The sequence below is a fragment of the Phoenix dactylifera genome, chromosome 1 (genome assembly GCF_051530095.1).
Source record: "Phoenix dactylifera cultivar Ajwa chromosome 1, Ajwa_hap1_PhDact_Kaust_v1.1, whole genome shotgun sequence".
Classification (NCBI taxonomy): domain Eukaryota; kingdom Viridiplantae; phylum Streptophyta; class Magnoliopsida; order Arecales; family Arecaceae; genus Phoenix; species Phoenix dactylifera.
In genome coordinates, this window is record NC_143190.1 from 7076617 (window position 1) to 7101803 (window position 25187).

The following is a 25187-nucleotide window of genomic DNA, read 5'->3' on the forward strand; positions in this document are numbered from 1 at the left end:
TCATGTAAAGTATATTGTAAATTGAGCTGCCAGTCTTAGTAGCCAACTAAGCCACCAGCTATGGCAATCAACCAAAGTATTAACTTTGGTATTAACCGAGGTATCGACTTGAACCATTAAGCCAAGTAAAGCGGGCTAGTTGACCAGTGGCAATAAGTCACATATCTCCAATTCAAGTATATTTAAAATAATTAACAGCCATTAAAGACATGATCATAATCTCTCCAATTGAGAAGCGATTACTGCTCATCTCAAGTGGATTGACCATTATTGCACGATCAAGGCGGTTAAGCTTCTCGGCGTGCACAACATGGGGGCCGTTATTCAGCAGTTAAGGCTTACTTCCACCTTACTTGGTAATGTACATCAACCCCACTCTATAAAAAGGGACCACTGAGGGACCTTCTGATATGCTTTCTTAAGCTCTCACACTTTTCCACTTTGCAACTCTTTCAAAATTTTCTTAAAACATCCGGAATCTAGTTGACTTAAATATTGAAATATCCCCAACCGGGTAGACTCCGGCAAATGAACTCCCCTTTCTATTTTCAGGTTGGATGAGTAGGCATGCTTCTCCATCTAAGTTCAAGCTCAAGCATTGTCAATACTCTACAACCCAATTGTTCAGCTCGGGGTCCCGGCCTCGCCGCTTCATTTCAAATTTCGTCTGACCTTAGTGATTCTTGTTCCGATTCTTGTGGCAATGCCTTTCATCTGCTTATAGTGAGTTTCCTCGCACCTTTGTTGCCAAAAAAAAAAAAGAAAAAATATGCACATGCATGAACATGTGATGGATACATCATATTTAAACTAAGCCTTAGAGGCTAACAAACTAATCGTAGTTGAATAGGGCTGAAATCAAATCGGATACTAGCATATCTATATTCATATTTGTTTTGTTTGACGAATACAGATATAGATACAAATGTTAGTCAGATGCAAAAATTTATATCCATATTTGTTTTAAACAGATCTGATCATAGATCGGGTATCGAAAGTATACATATAAATCGGATAATTAAACTTTATTACTGCAGAATCAAAAATATTACTAAGTAGGTGATAAATCAAGTTAATAGAATATTAATATGATCATTTATTTTTTTAAAAGTTAATAAGTGCCATATAAAATTATATAAGGTATAGATGAAATCTGATATTCCATATTTATATATATATATATATATATTTTTGATGAATATGAATACGAATACGAATATAGGTATTATACAGATGCTTAAATTTTTTATTTGTATTTAGATAGATTTTGATATGAAAATAAATTCGGATGCTATCCGATCCACTTTTGCCCCGGTAGCTGAAGCCCAAATGGAAGTTGTCTTAGACCAAGCCTGCCCCAAATATGGATTGGCCTGGACGTCGGCTATGTTCGAGCTCAGACCAAAAGGTTTATACACCTCCTCGTCTCCTGATGCCAAGACGAAAGCAGCACTGCTCCAAAACCGAGGGGTGAAACTCGAAGGCAAAGAAGGCCGCTCCGCCCTCTTCTCGCAATGGAAATTACTCTCGAAGAAGAAGGCCGAAGCCTCTCCTCCGATTGCTCTACTCTCCTTCTGGTTCGCAATCCCGAACCCCTTTCCCTTCTTCTTCTCCTCCTCCTTCGGCACGTCCTATTTTTAGGGTTTTAATGGAGAGTAAGGGTCGTTAATTTGGACTTTGCCTGCTCCGATTTGGTAGCCAGGGCTCTCGATCGGGAACGTGGGGCAGCTGGCAATCGATCTCCTGATCTCATCAACCGGAGCCAGAAGGGTTGGGTACTTGGACGAGCCCTCCGTTCTTCCTTGTGTTGGGAATGATGCTTATGGGCCAGCGCCGGAGGGTGATCTCGCGCTGCCCCTCGAAGGTTTGTATTTCTCCTATTCGAATTTATCCTAAAAACATTTCCTATTCAATATTGGATGTGATTGTGTTCGGGAAAATGCGTTTTATAGGTGTAGTTGTCTCTAACTGCTGGCCTTGATTTGGGGCCAATGGTGTTCAATTTATAAAGTGTATCCCAGGGTTAATAATATATAGAAATTGGCTGGTTATTTATTGATTTTTTTGGCTATTTCCTTATTTATTTCAAACTGATTTGAACGACACATGGAGTAAATTTCAAGTTGTTACACATTCAATTTAGAGCATGACCAAAAGCACTGGAATGCAGAGAAAATTAGAGAAGGTTTAGGTATCCTATTTATTGAGGCTTTTAGCAGATAATAATAATCATAAATGTTACTATTATCCTATTTTTATACTTTGCTGGGGGATACGTTTAGGAGCTCAAGCTAACAATCTCTTGCGGTCATAGATATTTTTTCCTATTTTTGGTTTATATGGCCTGAGACACTTTTCATGAAATTGCTTCATTATGCATGAGGTGCACTTGGGGCCCTGGCTAGTGCGTCCAAGTTAAAATGACCTACTTAGTACCCTCCTCGAGGTGTGCATCAAGGAAGAGAATTTAAGGGATGTTGGTAGATTGCTCAGTCTTAAAGAGTAAGAGTGGGACAACACTGAAAGAAAGGCGCCAGATTGAATTCTCAGTTGCCTATAGATGAAGAGTATCTACATGTGACTTCTTGGTGCATTTTGCTGCCCTAAGCCCTTGTTTGAGTAAAAATGACTTATCATTCAAACTCTTTATTTATTTTTACCATCAGTTTGAAGTATATGTATTCCAAGATCTTTTTACCTCATATGTGAAAAGGTGGTTAGCCAAACCTATACCATTGGTCTTCACACATTATTACCAAAAATTACATGAAATTTCATTTTAGTTTTCAGAAACCTTACTCTCTTCCTCAAGCATATCATAATAGTCAAAATAATCTCCTGTAATTATATCAAACATAGGCTGCGGGACTCACCTTTCCAATCACTTTCACTGGTATGATTACCATATATTATGCTATCTTTTAAATATGCCACAAAAAACTTGCATTTGCAGCAACGACAAAAAAAAAGAGGAAAATTTGTGTAAACCATGCTTCTATTTCCAAGGACCAGCACATGTTGGGCCACCTATATTTGGAGCACAAAAACAAACAATTCTATTTCTACGGTCCACCATATACTGCACCAGTCTAAATAATGGGGTGCATAAGATATCAGTGAACCATCAGTACTTAACGAAGAAACTTTTGAAAAGACTGTTTCTAGTTTTTTGTTCAACCAAAAGGAATTTAGGTGGTCCTGCACTACCTGAGGCATATTCATGGTTTTGAAGTACCATATTCATGGTCTTGAAGTACCACCTTTTTTGCCCTATGTTGTTTTCCTAGGTCATTCATATTATTGATCATAAAATGGTTTGTCAAACTTCATTTTTTTTTCGTTTTTGTTAATTTAAATTGATTCAGCTTTTGAAAAATGGCAAGTCATCACCACCTACAACTACCACATGTGAAAGAGCTTTTAGTCGCAGATAAATTATTCATATACACTTGTTAAACAATTGTTTGTGCATTGTTATATTAAGAGCTGATTAAGATGCATGAGATCATTTTGTGCTTTGCATAATTCGTAACTTTCTCATCATATAGTTAAATAGACTTGTTTACAGTTGAATAGTGTTCAATGTCCCATTGCAGCTTATGAAGCTCCTTCATATGCACTTAGTCTTATCCAACAAAGATCTCCAGTTATAAAGGTAAGCCAAACTTGTTATTCTGCTTCAAATTGTGAATGCACCACAAAGACATGTTTCAATTCATTTTTTTATTTCAAGATATATCAAATTTTACGTGCTATGTTAAAATTTTTCCCCTGATGTAGAAGCAGAAGGAGTGCATATTTACCAGTTATTTTCCTCTGTCCTTGTTCTCATGGTCAAGACTTCCTCAGCAGAATTTTCATTTTGTATGGGATGATATTTATGTTTTAGCTAGTTTTTCTCATCATTGTTGTTCCATTTAAGGAGATGTTCCCTAAAACATCCATGCCCACCTTTATTGAAAAATGAATTGACACCTGATAGTACAAGGTGAAGAATAAATCTCATGTCAATTTTTCTGGCCATGTAGCAATATTCTAGACACCATGTTCAAAAGTAAGACATAATAATGCATGGGTGTGTAGAACCCGAAATTCAAGAATTCATGGTTGACATGACTTGTTTGGTGTTTTACAAATTCTGCTCTCCACCATATTTACTTTGTGATAGTTTGAGGGAGGAAGGATTTTTTTTTTTTTTAATTTGATGTCATCTATTCTTTGCATTGTAAAAAGTTGTGTTTTGAAGAAATAAGAAAAGAGCTATACAAATTGATACATGTGCATGATAAATTTTGGCCCATATATCAGTTTAAGCCGAAACTCAAAAGCTGATCTTGATTTCTGCCTGCAACCAAAATATTTTGGTCGTAGTTTTGGAGTTCTCACGGAAACTTTAAACCATTATTATGAGGCTTTCTATTAGTGGTTTCCTTGGAAGACTAATCACTAAGGTTGTACCCATCTGAGCATTTTATTTCTTTTAGTCTTGATGTTAAATCCACAACAAAGGATTTGCATCTTCTAAACCATGAAGCTGTCCACTCTTCATTGAAGAAGGCAACTAGGATAAAGTGATTCTCTGTAGGTGAATTTATTGGTGTCAAAATCATCTCATGTAGAAGTAATTTGTGTGGTTCAACTGGAAAGTTATGCATTGAATTCAAAGGAGGGGAGGAGTAGAAACAGAATCTTAGAGGACGATTGTGCTTTTCTAAAGTTTATTCCTTGGATATCATTAGTTTATTTTATTATGTTATTGCAGGTTGATGATAGTCACTAGGTGCTAAACAGTTAGTCGGATGGAAGAGATTTGATTATCTTTACCATGGGAAATTGTTCTAGTTTTCTTAGTCCAAGTATCAAGATGGTTTTGCCCACATAGAAAAAGGGCATGAAGTGGTGACTGGTCTAGCAAGTCATGCATGCAGCAGATATGAGAGGGCAAGAGATGGCCATGAACAAGGATAGTATGTTTGTACCATGTTTGTTATATGGCATAACATACAGTATATGAACTTCTTAGCTTTTGCTTACACCAGCTGATGGCAATGGATATAGCCTGATTTTTTTCCCTTACTCCTGAGAGGAAATCCATGGTTAGGCTGGTAGAAATTAACTCTTATTCCAGATGATTAGGTTTTGCAAGGATTAATGCTGCTATGATAATTTGATATTAAATGATAAAAACTTATGTCCTTTTCTATATATGATGGTTTTTATTCACAGAATTGATTAATATTAGCCCTAAGTTTAATCATGGAAGTGATCTCTTGTAGCAAGTGCTCTAGTTCTGTAATTTCTTTCAGATTTAAGATGTTTTTCATCAAAAATCTTATTGTTGAGCATTTAGGATAATTAGGCCAAAATCAGATCAATCTGGCCAACTATGGTTGGCTCATTTTATATCCCACACGTGCTAATTCGGATCGGCCTGATTGGGTTTCGATCTAGAACCGAGATTAGGTCAGGCTCGGGCTGGGATTTTGAAAAAAAATTGAGCCTAAGCCTAGCCAAAAGCCCAAAGAATTGTGGGTTGGGCTCAAACAGGAGCATGGTTAGTCAATCCTAGCTCGATTCTAGCCCTATCAGCCAAGTCGACTCGCCTGACCCTCATTTATGAGCCTTGTCAAGTTGGGTCACTAGGTACTCGAACTTTCAAACAGACTATCCACTCAGTGGATCGATCCCTGAACCGGTTGACCCTAGGTGGATCAACTTAGAGTCCTCTTGCCTGAATTATGCCAAAAAATGCTTACGAAAAATAATGGTGGCATGGAGGCCCATCCCATGATCAAGTGTGGGATTGCCAATCTCTTAGCCCGTAGGATAATAGTTGAAATGATTTGATATTTTATTTTATTATGCTTGTGAATTGTGTATCTAATTAGGCGAAACAATTTTAGTAGTCCATTCTTTCAATAAAAAATAAAATACCTTTTTTCCTTTGGTAGAAAATAAAAAAATATTCATTTCTTATCTCGTATATTTTAAAACTCTATTATTTATTATAATTAAAAATGTCAATAAGCTTCAGATATTTTGTTACATTATATAGAATTTTCTTTCTAAAAGTTAAATGACTGAATTATTATGGTACATTTTCTTGTTTCCCCTTTTTGTAGAATTTTAAAGATTTGTTGCTATTTATCAATATTTACTTATTTTTCTATTTATGATGTTATGGTTTAGTGGAATGTCCCGCAATTGACCCATGGTTGAAACGTTGATCCCTGACCCAGCGACTAAAACAGGTTTCTTTGGGTCAATCCATTCCAAACATAATCGGAAATTTCTTTTATAATGCATGCAAGTAACCTGAGACATGTCTTTTACACTTTAGCCATGTATATGTGCATTGCTACACATCCAACAAACACCACATTGTACTATTTATGCCCCATCCTTGTTTGATCAGTGCTCCACCTGCAGGTAGGTTTGTAATGTCAAGCAGAATTATGCTGACAGATCCACTTCCACTGTAAACTAATAATATTTCAATTGTCAATGCACAAATACAGTTGTTTTTTTTTTTTTTTGCTACAAGACAAATACAGTTGTTCAATAAATTTTTTATCAACTGTAGATCCAAGGCCTGCAAGACAGTTTACAGTTAAAACCAGCCTCCTTATAGGCTTATAGACATGGGAGACCCTGAAGCATTTCAGGCTTTTAGTCATCCCTGTTATATTGCTTAGTATTGGCTGATGACATTTTTCTCCTATTTCTCAAAAGCTTAACCAAGTAGTCATAGTTGCTGAATCACCCCATATATGGATAAAATATGCATGCAGCTCGATGATAGCATGTCGGATTCCATCCCAAGCTGCCATGAGTTTGCCTAAACAAACAGAACTAGCAAAATGGTCTTCTGGCTCTTGCAGCTACGATTCTCCCTCTTGCGTTAAGAATTATGAATACTGATCCTGCTAGCACTTCTCCTTCACGTAAGGGTGTTGACATGTGATGATAGAATAACATCTGAAAGCTGTAATAAAGACATAATAAGCCCACAAAATTTCATATTATGTCCCAAGCGAACTTCAGTTGTCCTTTAGCATTTTTCCTTTTGCGAGTAATGTTCACAAGAATTTGGTGCCCTTATCCAAAAATCCCATGCCTATTTACCCAAGATTTTAAGTGTTTTTTTTATATCATTAATTTCATATTTGGATATTAATCCAATCGAGCTATAACTAATACAGGGAATGATGGTTGAATTTGCAAAGAATTTGATGCATTTTGCATCAAGCATCGGAAAGAAACATGTTATTCTTTCAAGTTTAGATTCTGGTAGAAGGAAAAAGATTGATGCATCCAGGTCAGTGAGCAGTACCATTTGCATCTCTTATATCCATGTTATCCATGATTGTTACGCTCATGAGATTTACATGTCTTATTGATGATATGGCTGCCCATTCATCAGTAATATGCAGATATTTTACATTTCAAGTGCCAGTGACGATGGAACTGATAGTGACTGTGAAAAGCTAGGGTGGAAGAAACTTGAGGAATATGATCCATCCCAAAGGCGATGGAAGTATCTTAAACATCTAGCTGAAGAGAATTCTATTCAGGAAGATGTGTTCACATACGATGATGAATTGGTAGATGATGACTATTTCCCAGGCTTGCCTTTTGCTGCATTGTTCTCTTGTTGCAAGGTAGTCCCTTTTTTATATTTCGTGTAAAAAATTGTTTCCTTTTACTTCTCATTGTCGAAAAGATTTACTTATCATTTTGCATGTTGGAACTAGGCAAAAGGTATGAGGGTTACTTGCTTATTGTGCTATTGTTCGGAAGGGGACAACATCTCTGATTCATTTCAGTTGGCTGAGGCAGCTTGCAGACTTCTGGGCCTGAGCCCAGATAAGTTTTGTGGTAAGTTTGGGTTGCATTGCTATGATTTCTGTTTCCTTCTTTATATTTTGAACCAGAAATGCTTGACACCCAATTGAGCATAACACCCTGCGGCTGGTTTGATGACCTTTTCTTTTCCTTGGTGCAATGGATGTCGTTTTTATGGCTCCTTTTGGATGTCTAAAGCATTGTGCTTTTCCTGCTTCCGGATTTTGGTAACCAGAGCTGATCTGCTGTTGATTTTTATCAATGATGTGCATTTCAGCTTTGTTCACGACTCCTGATTTAATTTCAGTGTTCCTTTAAGTTATAATCAGGTAACCATGCATGTGATACTGATTGCAATTTTATGATTGGGATGTTTCAGGCAATGAACATGGTGGATGGATTATTCCACTGTCGTGGAAAACTGTTTATGGACCACCACCTGATATGTCCCTCTTCTAATCTTCATTTCTGAAAATACTCAGGTGAGGCAACTTAAGACGCTGAATGATAACCAAATTCTGGGTAAATTTTTTTTTGACCCCCCACTGGCAAACTTGTTGGGAGCTAATTCTCCATGAAGGATTTCTGCTGTCTGGATAAACTGTTCTGTGGAATGCTGAAGAAAACAAATTAACTAGTTACGAAGAAAGAATTTTTGTTTTTTGTTTTTTTGTGCATTACAGTAGTTAGCTATATGCTCTACTAGTGACATCCTTTTTTTTTCACTTTTCTTAAAGCCTAGTAATATACTTTTTCAAGAATGGCTTTTGATCCTCCGCGTGTGAGACAAATGGCCAGTGTTTGATATCATGGCTCAACACGCTTCAGGAACAAGAAATGTGATATAGATGGGGAGTGGACTACAAGAAAGAGGTGGTTGGTGGTGTTGTCGTTGTTTAATAATTGCATCCACTCCTTGTTTTTTCCGCACAAGTGGCACGATACTATATATTGACAATCCTGTGAAGGAACTCACCTTAATGTATCGGGATAGTCCTCTCTGACGGCCCACCACCACGTCTTCATTTCCATGGAAATAAGATAACAAATTGCAATTAGTCCCCCAACTGAGCTATTTACAAATGTAGCTAACAAGCCTTTTCTCACAATAGTGACTTCACCAGGCTTCCAAATTAACTCATTGGCAACGAGATGATGTTTGATCACAGGAAATAGCTGGGTTTTGAAGGCCCTTCAGGTGAGCCATGTAGTAGGCGACCATTTTGCATGGTTCGGGGCACTTGAATAAGCCGTGGTGCTGGCTGCATCTTTACCCTTATCCAATTTTTGAGTCAATTTTCTCTTGGTACTACCAAGAAATGAGATTCTTGCCGAATTCAAGTTTGCTGCTTCAGCCATTACAAAATTAATATCTATTCAGTTTGGTACTTCTCATGCTTCTCTAGCATGTAATGTAAATTCTGTAGCGAGCCTTTCAAATTAGTATTTTTTGTAATCGAGAACTGGTTCATCGAGGGTCATTGCATGGGGTTGTAGGCTAGTCGGCAACTAATCACTCAAATGTATTTTTTTTTTCTGTATCAGAATGAAGCTCCTTGTCGAAGATCTATGAGGGATGGACTCTCCAAAAACAAGTTTTGTGTCGTGTATGATGAGCAGAGACGCTCATCAGAGATGTATGGTGCTGCACGCCGCATGGTAACATCTCAAACGTCTGTCTTGGAGGTGATTTCGTTTCAAACGTGTAGGAAGGGGGAGTATGAACTGCCAGTTTTTCTAACGAGATGTGGTCGCACATGGACATAAGAAACAGAGTTGTTGAAAGCCTATGCAGTTATTAAATTATAGGGGCCCAAGAATAAAGCGATGGCCGAGTTTGGCTGCTACTGCGATATTGAATTGAGATGGAAAGGGACGTGGAGACGGCACCTTGGAGTACTTCCCAAGCAACTGACGTGATTGGCTTAAGAAAAGTGCCTCAAAAGAACATAGCCTTAGCCTTGGGATAATAGTAAAAATAATGAACTGCTGGCTGTGAAATCTCCTCAGGCTTTGTAAAGAAACGTTTCCAACGACACCGAGTCATGACGTAGGCTGTTTGGTGTCCCTTGCACCTTAACCAAGCGAAAGATTGTTAGATACGTTATCCACTCTTACTAGAGTTGTGGTGGCTATGCACCGTAATTTGTATCTAGGTGTCAGAAAGCGTAGGATTGTGATAATGAATGCTCTATATTTCCACTACTTAAATGGTGCTCACTACAACGTACCATCACGTAAGTTTAAGCAACTGTTGTAAGTTGTTAACTAGAGTTTATCTTACACAGTTGGTACCTCAGTTTTCGGTGTAGAGGTCCCAAGATTTGACTTCCCAATACAGTAGTAATTAGCATCCACACTCGTAAGACGTGTTTATTTAGCATCTGAGACGTGTTCTTGCTTCACGTGAGAGGAGGATGATTCCATGACACTTCCAATTTTGCTGAGTAGACCATCTGAGAAAGCACTATCTTCATCTTCTTCTCGGCTTGAATTGCATTAGGGTGGCAGAAATCTCGACCGAAATCCGGGTAAAATGGAAACATGAATCTAATTCCTCGGTACCAATTCTCCGAGACTTTTTACCAACTACACTAGTTGGCTCCCTCAGAATCCCTACAATTTCATGTAAAGTGATCATATGCCATCCATAAATCACAGAATTGTCCATAGGGAGCGAGCCTGTATTGAAGAAAAAGTATACACATGCAGCAGATTTAAATGTGAACATTAATGTTATTGTAACAGAACCTTGATAAAAATTTATTAACATCCATGTCTTACAAGTTGTCATTTTTTTATCACATATTTTATCATCATTCTTGTTATTGTAATTATGTTTAATTAAAAAGTTATATAAACTAAGGGTAATGCCATCAGATTAAGATACTTTCTCTCATTCTACAAAGTTTAGTGTTCAGACGGAGAAGAGGATATGTCGTGAAAGAGACAAAAGAAACGGGACAAACATGGGTTCCACCAAAGTAAAATTAAATTACTACTGCAACAAGATCATTGCCATGATGGCTTTTCTTAAACTCAAAATAAGCATAAGTACAAGCAATTTCTTTGTTCGTCCAGTGGAATATGCCTGCGGAGTAGAAATGCTAGATATAAAGTAATTTACAAACTGACCATGCTAAACTGTCAGAAAAAAAGAAAGAAATCTTTTTGACTTTGCATCTACGTGCAAGTTAATTTAGATCTAGGAAACATGACCAGCTCAGTCACAGGCACCTCTATGCTGATGACAAGTCAAATCACCTAGAAACCTAGATATAGTATAATTATAAATAGACTGAAGATAGAACAAAAACAATAAAAAAAAGGCACAATCGAGACAATTAAACAATAAAAAAATACATATAAACATTAATTTAATTGTAAATAAATCTAATTGTATCGCTCTAAGGTTAGCTTAACCACCATTTAATATTTAAATCGGTTTCCTTGCAACCCAAACTTAATGAAATGGTGTCTCTCATTAAACTAACATTCCATCTGCATAATAAAATGGAGGTGACTTTCATCATCATTCTCTTTGGATTTTCTTTAAAACAAAAAAAATCTCAAGCATATAATTAAGAAGTTATCTATGATGATATTTTTATTTCGAAAATTTATCACTATATTTTTCAAATCAAGCTTAAAAGAATAATACAATTCATAAATATCCACCGAGTCATACGCCACACTCCAAATTTGCCTAACATTTCAAGGAAATTATCTCCACTTCCTGGATCACAAAACGTGGTCAAATTTCCAACCAAAAGACACCAAATACCTTGTGGAAGGTAATCTAAGAAGAAAAAAGATGTGCCAAACCGTATAGACTTTCCTGAACGTGAAATACCTGCTCCATCCAAAGACTTTGAACCCAAAATTTAAATTTTAACTAGATATTGGCTCCAATCCTCATCAATCAAATTTCATGTAGAAATTTTCAAAGTTTTGGGGTCGATAACCACTAATTTTTTACATTAAAAAAATATATTTTTTTTGTTTTTTGTTTTTTTTTGCTTTAACGGGTTGATCATACTATGCGTGTACGAACACATCCAATAAAATCAGAAAATACAAGCTCACAGAGTGCTCGAGCCAACTTCCTTTCTTCTAACTACAGGATACTTTCTGAATGATTAGCCACATAAGCTATCATCCAGTCGGCTACCCTGTTGGCCTTTCTAAATACTGAAAGCCTCCTCCGTCCCACGTCATCATGTTCTTCTCTGGATTCACCTAATCACTCTGCTATTTCCTTCTACGCTGGAATTCAGAAGTAGCTGGAGAAAACTTCAGTCGGCACTACTAGTATATCATCAATTCCCAGGCATTTATCTGTATGACTATTATGCCCCTCTGCAGCATCAATTACATCCCTCAAGTATCTCCATAAGTCCATAAATATTACCAAGAACGAGGGTCTTCTTGGGAATGGTCTAATTTTTTGACCAGCCGTTCCTCTTGACCAAATTCCCGAATCTCGCACTCCCCAATAACAATTCCGGGGACAAATAGAAAAATACTACCACTATTAACGACTAAAGAAGAAAGAGACTTCGCCGCCCAAAATGATTACTATATTCATCATAATTCCAATTCCATCTCTCCTGCTGAAGACCATGCACTCGCTATTCCCTTCCCTTCCCTTCTTCCACCCCAAATTCTGAAATCTCCCTCTGTTTCCGCTTCCGCTATCCCATCCAATTCCATCCATCTTTTCCCTAAAAAGTATGATTCCGTACCAAAGCGCCCTCCTCCCCTTCCTATTTTTAGCAGCCTTCTCCTCGATCCTCGCCGAAGGATGTAACCGGACTTGCGGCGGGTCCAGCGTCCCCTATCCGTTCGGCTTCTCCTCCGGATGCCCTATCCGCCTCAACTGCAACGGCACAGCCGCTATCCTGCGCGGCGGATATCCCGTCGTGAACATCACATCCGAGACTATCCTCCTCGGCATCCCGGCGAACTGCACCCGCCCGTTCGAGGCCGCCCTAGACCTCTTCGGGGGCAACTACGCGATGACGCCGCGGAACTCGTTGTTCCTGCGGAAGTGCAGCTCCCCTTCCCCGGCATGCGTCATCTCCACTGAAATCATCTCCGAGGGCTTACATCTCGAGAGATGCGGGCTCAAGGGAGATAACATAAGCTGCTACTCCGATCATACGGAGGATAGGTATCTATCCAGAGAAAAGACTGCCGAGATTAAGTGTAGATTGCTGTTTACCTCGCTGAGATACAGCGGGAATAGCACGTCCCAGGCGGAGCTGGTGTTCGGTGAGGCGGAGCTCGGGTGGTGGATGAATGGCGACTGCCGGTGCTCCGCAAATGCGACGTGCGCGCCTGTGAATACTTCGGTGGCCGGGAAGATGGGGTACAGGTGCACGTGTGACCCGGGATTCGCCGGGGACGGGTTCGCCGCCGGCGACGGTTGCAGAGGTTAGTTCGATCCCTTCTCTGGTTTAGTTATGGTGCTCCGCGAGTGCGGTGGTTCGCTTGAATAATTCTAACTTTCTAAGGTTACGTCCCCGTGACTCTGACTGGAGGGGTGCTGGGAGGGTGTTGTTTTGGTTAACGTGTGCCGCGGAGGATCGGAACCAAAAGCACTCATAAAGGGGAACAATGGTGGCGTGGTTGGTTGCGGTCAGCTTACGGCACGCTGGACCGCTACGGAGACGTCGTTTTATTTGGCGATTATTTTAACATTTTAAATAGTAAAATTATTTAAACATCTTTTTTTTCGGGTGATCGTACTTTATATAACGTTTTCATAACGTTACAGCGGTTATTGGAATATTTTGGTTGAGAGGGGTACCGCTTATGCTACATAGACTAGATGTTTAAATGAAAACTGTTATACAGAAGTAGTCTTTGCTATAACTTATAACCTTAGAATGAATGGTTGTTATATGATAAGAATGATATTATTAATATTTTGTTGAGAATAATAGTGATATTATTAATATATGATAAGCGAGTTTAGGTCTGATATAAATGGATTTGGGTTGTAAATGGGCCAACCAGTCTAAACCTGTTTATTAAATGGGTTGGGTTCGGATTTGAACTTTGGACCAGTTTAACCCATTTTGGCCAATTTAATAGCTAGATTGGATTATGACCCAACTCGTTTAACCTGTTTAAAATCTATTTAATTTGGTTGAAACTTGCTTAATCTATTTAACCCGACCTGCTGAACCAGTCTAACCTGTTTAAATCTATTTAACCCATTAAAAACTCATCTAACATATTTAACATGTTTAATAAATGAGTTATATAGGTCGGATTGGGCTATCTGTTTAATAGATAAGTCAAATTCAAATTTAAAATTTTGACCTGTTTAATAAATAGGTTGGATTTGGGTTGATGAATTTTTGACCTAATCTATATCCAATCCGATCCATATTTGATCCGACTCAACCTGATTGCCACCCCAAATTGATAGGGTGGGGTAGTAATTGAATGAGTCTAATGTTATATATAGAACAATGTATAGGTGGGGTCCATCCAATCATGGCATCGCACCCATCATGGTTGGTCATCATTAGAGAACCGGTCCACTTTGGTTCATGTACGAATGGAAAAGGATCCTAACTCGTTAAGATAATCTACTTACAAAATGCTTAGCATGTGTCCAATGTTAAAACTCACACATTATATATGAAAAGATTTTTTTTGTTTATTTTGTTAAAATAATATTATAAAAATGTTTTTAGTTTTCTGAATACCCATCCATGAAGCTAGGGGTTTCATTCTTTACACCAACCATGTGTTGAATATACTTCAATCTCTCTCGAAAAGTACACCTTTTTATTTTTCTATTTTTTGTTTAATTTCAAGTTCATATAGCCTCCAGATTCAATTGAATAATCTACATATAAGAGTATAGCTAATATTTCGTGGGATTTTTTTGTTTTTTCATTGTTTGGGAGTAGGGGGTGGGGATGGTGTCTTGAAATATCTCTCCATTCTGGCTATTGATTTCAAACATTCTTAAGTAAAAGAATCACAACTATTGATTCGAACTCCTTGGAGAAAATCATATGCATTGCTTTGCTGCGATCTTCTTTTCCAAATTCAAGTCCCATGCCAATTCAGAATCCAATATTGTATTATATAAACATTAATATAATTGAATTCTCTATAACTCTTCCATTATTAAATATTACACACTATAACTATTAGCACATTAGGGTAATAGTAAAACCTAGTTTTGAGAAGAATGGAGACATGTTGACATCCACATCCTGCCTTATCCTTATAGAAATATGGTTTGATGCTAGACCCATTGAGATTGCAGTTCAACTACTACCAACCAACTGCAACCATTTATTGTGGCATAGATCTGCTGATTAGATATCCCCAGCTGCCCGATCGCAGTATTTCTTGGACTGCAGTATGTATCTTGTTGCAATTGTCTGCAATTGAATTATTATATAATTCAGCGAGCATGACTTCGATAGATCATGATTGCATGTAATTAGAGTAAAAAAAATAAATAACAGATGTTAATTTTGAGTTTGAAAAACCCTACAAAACCGAGCAATGTGGTGCGAGTAATATAGCATAGATAGCTGAATGAGAGTTCTAACATGTTTTTTGTTATGTTGTTTCCTGTTGGCTTGTTGCAGTTCAGGTTTCTTCATGCAGTGCTTCAAAATACATATCAGGCAGATGCGCCAGATCAGGTTTGCTCGTTGCAGGTAACTATCAATCTTTAGTGCTGCACAATAATAATTCGTAACTAAAAATAGATCACATAATAAAGTAGGAACAAGAAATTTGTTCAGCTTTATGTACAATTGTTCTTATTGCTAATAGTGAAATGTGGTCCTTCTGATATAAGTGGACCTCTTGTCTATTTCATGTCTGACCTAAATATGAATGGTTGTTAAAGATTGAATAGCTTTCCTAGAATCCTATCATGAACAACAAGAAAAAATAAAACAAAATGCAACTACTCTGCCTCTACTATGTTATATAATTAGCTTTGCGAATTTTGGACCGAGCCAACCTACAGCATTAATTTTATGATCCAGCTTAGATGCTGTAATGTGAGACCCACAGATCGAGGCTGCTTATCTCTGTCACAAGACCAGCCCAATCCAAATCATTTTCTTTTGTTTTTTGGGTAACAGAATCCACAAACCCTGTCCTATTATCCAAACATGATCTATAGTCACCACCAATTAGACCTGCTATGTAAGCAGTCTGAGATTTTTTTTTAGAGTCAGCATATTCTCTCACTCGCAAGTGCATCGGAAAGGGCCGGTTCATCAATCACAGCCATTCGCGATTGGCATGGCAGCTGTGATCAAATGCACTCCACCTAGCTAATGTCCTATGTGCTCCATAGGATCTAGTTGATATGTGGAGCTCTCTCTTTTCTTGATTTGCAAAACTAAAGTAAATATGGCTACACCAGAAAAATAGTATCAAAATTTAATTAGCCCCATGGTCGGCTACAAAATTTGCCATTTTTTTCCTAAAAAAAAATGGTTGCATGATTTATGTTCAGCCTCTATAAGAGTAGATGACTTTGAAATTATTCTGTAGGAAGTCCAGGCCCATCATCATCATCCGGAGCCTCACCAACCGAAGATAGTTTTTTTTTATTTGCTAAAATGAATATAGTTTTAGTACGGACACATGTATATAAGGCACCTTTGGAGTGATTGGCTATATATGAGATCATTCAGTCTGCAGCTCCATTGGTTTTTCTGTAAACGTGCTTGATGTGGAATGCTACGTCGCTGCCCGGGTGTGATACTCCAAATTTCAATTTGACAATAAAACGTACATATACCTACCTTACTTTCTTTATGATTCAGTGGCCTGGTAGAACTTACTGATACCTACTTCTTTTCTCAGGGATCATCGCCGGAGCGCTTCTAATGGCTGGCCTTGCTTTCCTCTGCCACCTCTTCCACCGTCGTAGGACCGCCTCCAAAAGCCAAGAAACCATCGAACGCCTACTATCGGAAGCATCCTGCACCATTCCCGTCTACTCCTACAGAGACATCGAGCAAGCAACAGATCACTTCTCCGACGCTAACAGGCGTGGCACGGGTGCCTATGGAACGGTGTACGTCGGGAAACTCCCCGGCAACACCGGGGTGGTCGCCGTCAAAAGGATTCAGCGCCGCGACACCGATAGCCTGGAGCAAATCACAAACGAAATCAAGCTCATCTCCTCCGTCAGCCACCCCAACTTGGTCCGCCTTCTAGGCTGCTGCATGGACAGAGGCGAGCAGATCCTCCTCTACGAGTTCATGCCCAATGGCACGCTCTCGCAGCACCTCCATGGCGAGCGAGGCGAAGGTCTTTCCTGGACGTCCCGCCTCTCCATTGCAGCTGAGACGGCCAACGCCATTGCCTACCTCCACTCCGCCGTCCACCCCCCGATATACCACCGAGACATCAAGTCGAGCAACATTCTGATAGACCACAACTTCGGCGCAAAGGTGGCGGACTTCGGTCTCTCCAGGATCGGCATGACGGAGTCGTCCCACATCTCGACGGCGCCGCAGGGCACGCCGGGCTATCTCGACCCGCAGTATCACCAGGATTTCCATTTGTCGGACAAGAGCGACGTCTATAGCTTCGGAGTCGTGCTTGCGGAAATGATAACGGGGATGAAGGCGGTGGATTTTGGCCGAGCGCCGACCGAGGTGAACCTCGCGGCGCTCGCCGTGGATAGGATAGGGAAGGGGAGGATGGAGGAGATTATAGACCCCTTCATAAAGGTTAATGTAGATGAATGGACCCTGGTTTCGATTCGAAAGGTGGCGGAATTGGCGTTCAGGTGCCTGGCGTTTCACAAGGACTTGAGGCCATCTATGAAGGAGGTGGCGGAGGAGTTGGAAATGTTAAGGGATGGGGAGTTGGATGGAGGTGTCGAGATGGCACAAGAAGGGAAGAGCAGGAGGTTGGTTTTGATGAGTGCTACGAAGGTGGACTCCCCTGTTTCGGTGCAGGATGCGTGGCTCAGCGAGCAGAGTTCTTCTTCAACTAATGTCTCCATGAGCAGCGTAAATCGTTGAACGCAGTTTTCTGTAGGAGTTCTTCTTCTCTTGACCCTAAGGTCGAAGCTTGTTAGGTTTCTTATTCAAGTGTGAAATACTCTGCAATATTATTCTCTCTCTCTCTTTGGGATTTAGATAACTTTGATGTGCATGCCATTGACCACTAATAGGTGGTAATTCTAAATCCTCACTAAGATTAAAAAAAAAATATCGATTAATAGATGATTTCTAAGTCTTATTATCTCTTTTTATGAAAAGTTCGAATCGTGGATGAAGGCACTCACAGAAATCACCGATTTCAAATGTTTGGGTTGGTAAAGAATTAGGTTGAGATCTTAAAGCAACCACTGTATAAACTGATAGGCCTTTGTTTATTTACTGAGAGGGCATCTTCGTTTCTAGATACAAGAACAGCAGTTGCATAGTGCAATCTTTGAAAGATACTGCCATCCTGCCAAAAGATTTCATATGTTCTATTTCCATTTTCTAAAATAAATGTTCCACTTCTGTTATCAGACCAAAAAAAAAATAAAAAAAAATGAAGGAAAGAAAAGAAAAAAAGAGAAAGAAAAGAACGGTGCCTTTTCCACCATTTGATTGCTAAGGAGAACGACATACTTGAAGAGCTGGAAAGTGTCTTGTCTACTTTTGCAGTTCACGGAATTCTTACTTTGTGGGTATGAAGCACTCCTTGGACGCATACAATGATTAGTCTACATTGAGAAGTGGGGCAAAACAAAGGCACGGGACTTGAAATGCAGCTCGTGCTGATGGGAAAGCAAGCCTTTCTTTTGGGTGGTGTCCCAAAAAAAAGAGAAAAAGTTCTGGGTTCAAATCATAAACAGGTAACAGTCCCACCGTCTTTTCATTGCAGGGAAAGAAATCTCTTAGATTAGAATTCTAGCAAATCTCGCAACACGAAGCTAGCATAACTATGAGTAGCGGATTTGTTGTTCTCCGTGGATTTTATGTGATGTTATGGCTTTAATTATATGAAGAAATTTTATATATTATGAAAAGTGGCCTCGTTCTCTCCTTAGCTTTTCTTTTTATTATTGTTATTATTTTCTTTCTATTTTATTAAAAAATGTGATGCAAGTATACTTACGGACTCATTGCACATGAACCAAAACTCGTTCAATATTCAAGATTCAGTATAAACCTCATGGATGTCTCCTGGGAATAGCGTTTGGTATATTTTCAAGGTCCTGCATCCAATAGAATCATGGCTTGGTCCTGGAAAATCCTATTTCTGTGACCTCAAGATACATCTGAGGCTCTTTTATGTTGATCAAGGAAGGGAGATCAAGCGAGGGAGCACAGATTTAACCTCATATACACCTGGCCCAGAGCAGAGAAACTCTCAATTATCATGCCTTGGCCGAAGGACATAAGTGGTTCGTGCATTTGCTGTGGCCGATTTACGTAACGTGAATGCTCTGTTATTGAATACAATAAACACCTTTCCAATGTTTGGTAAACCAGTTCTTGGCCAAAAGTAAGCTGTACTTAAAGTTTCACTACTGAAACCTCAACGTACACCAAGTCAATGCATTGACTTGCCTACAAAATCTAACAAGATGAACCAATCAAGGATTCAATTGACTTAGGAAAGCTGAAAAAAAAGATGGGTCCAATTTGGCTAAGTCAGAAAGCAGAGCAAATTGAATACGTCAACTTAGTTGTTATATATATATGTGTGTGTGTGTGTGTGTGTGTGTGTGTGATGCCCCACTATCTGGGCCAATCCATTTGACTGGCTAGAGTAATTAGCCCATCCAAAAAAAAAAAAAAAAAATCGGCACATATTGCGCACATGCCTCGGAAGAAGAGGCCAGAATCCCGATGGAGTCTTCTTCCTCTTCGAGTTGGTCGGACGAAATCCGACTTCGGGTCGAATTTCGGTCGTGGTTGAGCTCTATTTAGAGGTTCCCTCCCTCATCCCTCTTCCACTTCGCTAGAAAACTCAGCCTCTATCAGATTTCTCTTCAATTTCTTCTGCAGCTGACGACTGTATCAACGTCGTTGCTGTGGCCAACCATCACCGGAAACCAGGTAAGGATCTGGCCTCCCTTGAGCTACTCTTTCTCTCCTACTTTCGGGGTCGTTGAGAGCCCCAATTAAGCCGATGATCATTGGAATTTTGTGGAAATGAGTGATGTCTTGTTTCTCCTGTTTGGGTGGATCGATCGCTTTTCCTTTTAATTCCGGCTTGTTTCATCATCGGCGCTTGTGTCGGCATCCCCCTCTAGCTCCCCATGGTGGCTTATGGTATTGGCCAGAGTTCCGGCTGTCGAGATGCCTCAATTCCGCAATTTAAGGAGGTCAAAACGCCTATTTTTTGATTTGATGTCGCCATCTGTTGCTGTCGGCCGTCAGCCTCCTATTGCCGCTTGTTGGCCGACCATGAGTCTCTTAACTTGATTCAGCATTACAGCCACCCTCTCCCTCTCCCTTCTTCTTCCCTTGGCTAGAGAGTGATCTTGTTCTCTCTTTCTTTGTCTTTTCTCTCTCTTATTTCTCTCTGTAAAGTTTCTCTCTCTTGATTCATGGCTAGACATGTTAATTAATTTAGGTTGAACAATGCCATTGACAACTAAACCCAGACCCCTGATTGAACCCAAATCGAGATTCTCTATCTTCTCCATCTTTCTCTCTATAAAGTTTCTCTCTATTTGAAATTTCTCTCTCTACTCTTGAGAGAGATGACTTGTAAGATACTTCTCTTCATGATTATGGGTCAACCTTAGTGAAGGATCCTAATCCAGGATCATCGGGAGACGTGTCAGTCTCCACCCTGCCACTTGCCAAAAACTGTTAGATTTGATCGTCCTGATCTTTATTGAACCATCTGTGCCCTAGTCCGAGCATGATTCGATGAATTTTACTTTGATTGGACCGACTGGGGTGTCGGGCACTCTCGCTTGATCAACCGTGTGAGGGTGTTGGAATTTTGGATTTTTCATTTTTAAGTACTTTATGAAAAAATTCTAATGAAAAGTGTAATTTTGAAATATTAGGCTCTAAAAAGAATTTTCGGAATTAATTAGATCTATAAGTTGGATTGCATTCGTAAGGTAAGTAATGGAACCCCTTTTTTAGATTTATCAACAAATTATAAATATTTTTCGAATCAAATTATTCTTGATTTATGAACTTCAAGAATCAAGCATGGTATTTTATTATTATATATGCCTCTTTCTAGAATATTATATAATTTTTAATTGAACGTATTGATTTTGATATGGATTATGATCGATTGATTTCGATGTCGTATAATTTTATGTATATTATAATTTGGAATACTAAATATGGAAAAACAAGTATTGCTTCGAAACGGATTTGGACTTGCAACCAAACTATATTTTGATATCCTGCTAGTGGGGTTGTGCGTTGGCATTTGGATATCCTGCCAATGGGGGTTGCACATTGGCCCCCCATTGGCACTTCGATACCTTGTCAATAAAGGTTGTATGTTGGCACTTTAATACTCTGCCAGTGGAGGTTGTACGTTAGTATTTTGATACCCTGTCATTGGAGGTTATATGGTGGCATTTCGATGTGATCATAGTTCTAGGATGTCAAGTTGAATTTGATGATTTGAAAGAAATTGATTTATGAACAACGTTTAGATTTTGAAAAAAATTGAATTTGGTACGTGTCATGTTTCAAAAATGTTGCATATCTGGATTTGGTTTTAAATTGATGAAATACTTATGCTTCTTTTCTGTAAATGATTATTTAATATATTATCTGATTTATCTAGCTAAAGTGTTTATTGCTTACTGGATTGTTTAACTCATTATACAATTTTTTACTATTTTTACAGATATGAAGAATTAGCTCGACTTGAGGATTTATCATAGGAGAGAGATTAGAGACAAGATTTTGACATCTTTATTTAGACTAAATTTTAGTTTAGAGTTGATGCAAGATTTTGAAATATTATTAATTCGTAAAACTTTTAATTTTGTCATCTAATTGGAATTTGAACGTTATTATTTAAATTATTCATGCTGCCTGATTATGATCTCATGACGAGATGCCTTGCATGCTCGTGAGGAGAGTTTCCTATAAGCTGTAGCATTTCCGCAGCCTCCAGCTCACGATCTTGGGTCGGGGGCATGACAATTAATATGGTATCAAAGCATAAGTGGATAAATCATAAGTTATAAAATCAGACATAGGATTAGTGTAGATGGGTAGACACCAGGGATGTTGGGATGTAAATTTATATTAATTGCAGAATATGCTATATGAAGAATTGAGACATCTTATTTATATAAGAACTTGTACGGGCGTGTGTTTAGTCCCACATTGGTTATTTGGTAGATCTTGGATACTTATACAGGATTAAAGAATCCAAATAATACCTTCTCACTAGCTATTTTGGATGAGGTCCTAGGTTGTTACAAATAGTATGGAAGCAACCCAGGTGATAATCTATGTGGACTATGGGATACTGCAGCGCGGATCCATTGGCATTGACCACGGCCCAATCGTAGTGCTTATGATTAGATTTAAACATATTTGAACTCTTAGCCTGATGAGGGCGTTGGAGCTTAAATGGAGAGAGTATGTGAGGACTCATGCGGGTGTGTGTTTAGTCCCACATTGATTATTTGCTGAAGATCTTGAGTACTCAGGATCAAGAAACCCAAATAATATCTTTCGGCTAGATATTTTGGCTGGGGTTCTGAGTTGTTACAATATACTTTTTGGCGTCGCAAGCCCGTGAGACCTTCTTGTCGGCTTATTGCCTATGGGCATCATATATCATCATAGATGGAAGAAAAGGTTTACAAATCCATGCTGCAGTTCTTCCATTTTTCCCATGAATGATCTACTAATCATATGCGGATCAACAGCTAGCTTTGTAATTGATGGTCCATGATATTTTGAATGCCTTAATTAGTCTATGATAGGACTTATTGGGTAAAAGCAGCCATTACATGGTAGCCTGGCTTGACATCTGACTTTCACAAAGTGGCTGTTTTCACTTTCTTTCAGAAAACTTTGCTGCAGATGAGCTTGGAGATGAATTTCAAAACCCCTAAGATGAACCAAGCAATTTAATGAAAGAGCTATATTTTTTTAATAAAAAGAATCACATCTTTCATTCATGAATGAGTGTGACTAATATTAAATAAGCCTATTTGGTTGATAGATAGATCCTTGATAAGTGTTGAATAGGAGGTTTATTCAGCCACAAACCTATTTTTTATTTACTTTTAACCGGTGGATAGAAAATCTTATTTAACCTGCATAAATTTATTTGATGAGGATGGTTTGGATAATTTTATTCAATTTTTGAAATAGCTTTAATTCCTCTTGAATTGCAAAAATGTTAACAATTATTCATTTACTTCAGGTTATCCAACCAACAGCATTTTCAACTATTTCAATTTATTCAGATTTTCCAATCAAATAGAATTACAGATATATTCAATAAAAATAGGATGAAATTGGATGAAAAGGAATACATAGAAATAAAATGATTTTTTTGAATTTTCTTTATTCCCAAAACTAAATGCACGTTGAAGGTGAAGTGCTCAACATTAAAGCATGCAAGTAACACATTCTATTGTTCATACCAATTAAGTTAAAATTATTTGTTGTTCAAATTTTCATATATATCCATTTTTTAATGCCAACCTAATAATTTGCTGCCTCTAAACTACTACATTTTAGTCTAATGGTGGAGGTAGAGGAGGGGTGGGCTTTTGTGATCAAAGGTTATGACTCCAGGCTAATTGCGGTCGGAAGACAATGCATCTTAGATACGACTATCAATCTATCATCAGAGCAGAGCTAAGAGTTGCCTGGAAATGTCTCACTTATGCAACGCTTGTCCTGGGTGTGGATTGTATTTATCTTGAAGAGGATTCTGCCACGACGATCGAATGAATTTAAGGCCAGTATAGGACGACGACGGACAATCGGCTATGGAACATACACAGGCTTTCGAAAGGATGTGGCTCCTTCCGAGCCACTCGTGTCTATCGGAAGGCTAATAGAGCTACTAATTGGGTGCCTCCCTTGCTGCCCAATATTCGGATGGGGTCCTATGGCAGAATTACAAGACTATTCCTTTTTCTATTCATTAATTTTTTTTTTCTGACTTTATTAGCCGTACTCATGTAAGACCAGTGTGAACCACCATTGTATCAAAAAAAAAAAAAAAAAAAAAAAGCCTACTAGACTTTGTAGAGTTAAAAGCTTTGCGGGCTTTAACGGGTGGCTGCTATAGAATGCTCGTAATGAGAAGCTAGATTTCAAAGAATGCCGGCCTCTAGTTTTTGGATTGCTAAATTGGCACTATAGTTTCAAATGTCAAAATATCTTTAAGGTCGGAATTCATCTTCCCTAACAATGCAGGGCATTGGGGTGCTTCTTGCACCTTTCTTAGCCCCTTATTTGATATGGTTCATTAGAAGCCCGCTCCCATATGGCATTGAAAAAAACCAGTTTCCACAGTTCTATCAGGGATAATACATAGGTCTAGATCTGGCATCCAAGACTCTCCTCAAGGCCAGATTCCGTTGCGGAAACTATCCTCTCACACTACCTCTATTTCTATTGCTCAACTACGAGTAGCATGGGAAGGCTATATATTAAGTTATGACAATTTGCAGGAGCAAAGAACTTGGCTTGAGGGGGATCCATGTACGTATTTGTTGTGGAGGAGGGAGGGGGCCTTGAATTTAGTCCCACATCGGCTAGTAGCGGAAAGATTCTGTGCTTTAAATGGGGGGTGGAAATCCTTTCCTCTCGAGGGCCTTTTTGTGAGACAAAACCGTGAGGAGGGCTCCGGGTACGCTCCGGCAGAATGCCGTCCCCGCAACAGATGGCGCGTCAGGTAGGGGCGCCTCTTCTCTCCATTGACTACCCCTCAGGTTGCCTGGGGGGCTGTCGCGGGTAAAATCCGACACAGGACCTTCCCGCTGGGGGGTTATGTTGTGGAGGGGGGAGGGGGCCTTGAATTTAGTCCCACATCGGTTAGTAGCGGAAAGATTCTGTGCCTTAAATGGGGGGTGGAAATCCTTTCCTCTCGAGGGCCCTTTTGTGGGACAAAACCGTGAGGAGGGCTCCGGGTACGCTCGACCCTCAAAGCGTGCAATACCTCGGAAGGAACGCGGTCCTCTTTCTCTGCTAGCTTAATGTGGGCTAGGTTGTTGTGTGAGGCTCCGGCAGAATGCCGTCCCCGCAACAGTATTAGTATTAATTGGACCAAAAATTCCATAGTCCCTGGCAATGCTAGGCCAGCCCAACCCTCTCCTGCCATTAACTACTTGTGATGAGCTTTCCTTTGGTTTTTCTATT

General features: G+C 39.1%; 2 protein-coding genes across 3 annotated transcripts; both read left to right on the forward strand.

The window, feature by feature from the left end:
• Positions 1–1359: 1359 nt before the first annotated feature.
• LOC103709168 (clast3-like protein) lies at positions 1360–10050 on the forward strand. Of its 2 annotated transcripts, XM_088719391.1 has the most exons (8): positions 1360–1577; positions 1699–1864; positions 3597–3655; positions 7203–7318; positions 7424–7661; positions 7755–7878; positions 8225–8327; positions 9391–10050. In XM_088719391.1, the coding sequence occupies exons 1-7, from the start codon at positions 1515–1517 to the stop codon at positions 8302–8304; spliced, it is 846 nt and encodes a 281-aa protein (XP_088575517.1). In that variant the 5' UTR covers positions 1360–1514; the 3' UTR covers positions 8305–8327; positions 9391–10050. The 2 variants fall into 2 exon arrangements, with proteins under 2 accessions (XP_088575517.1, XP_008792617.2); XM_008794395.4 differs by lacking the exon at positions 9391–10050 and having other exon boundaries at positions 1371–1577; positions 8225–8618.
• Positions 10051–12372: 2322 nt separating this feature from the next.
• On the forward strand, positions 12373–18003 carry LOC103709170 (wall-associated receptor kinase-like 14). The gene is made up of 3 exons (XM_008794398.5): positions 12373–13281; positions 15471–15542; positions 16711–18003. The coding sequence occupies exons 1-3, from the start codon at positions 12579–12581 to the stop codon at positions 17880–17882; spliced, it is 1947 nt and encodes a 648-aa protein (XP_008792620.2). The 5' UTR covers positions 12373–12578; the 3' UTR covers positions 17883–18003.
• The last annotated feature ends 7184 nt before the right edge of the window (positions 18004–25187 follow it).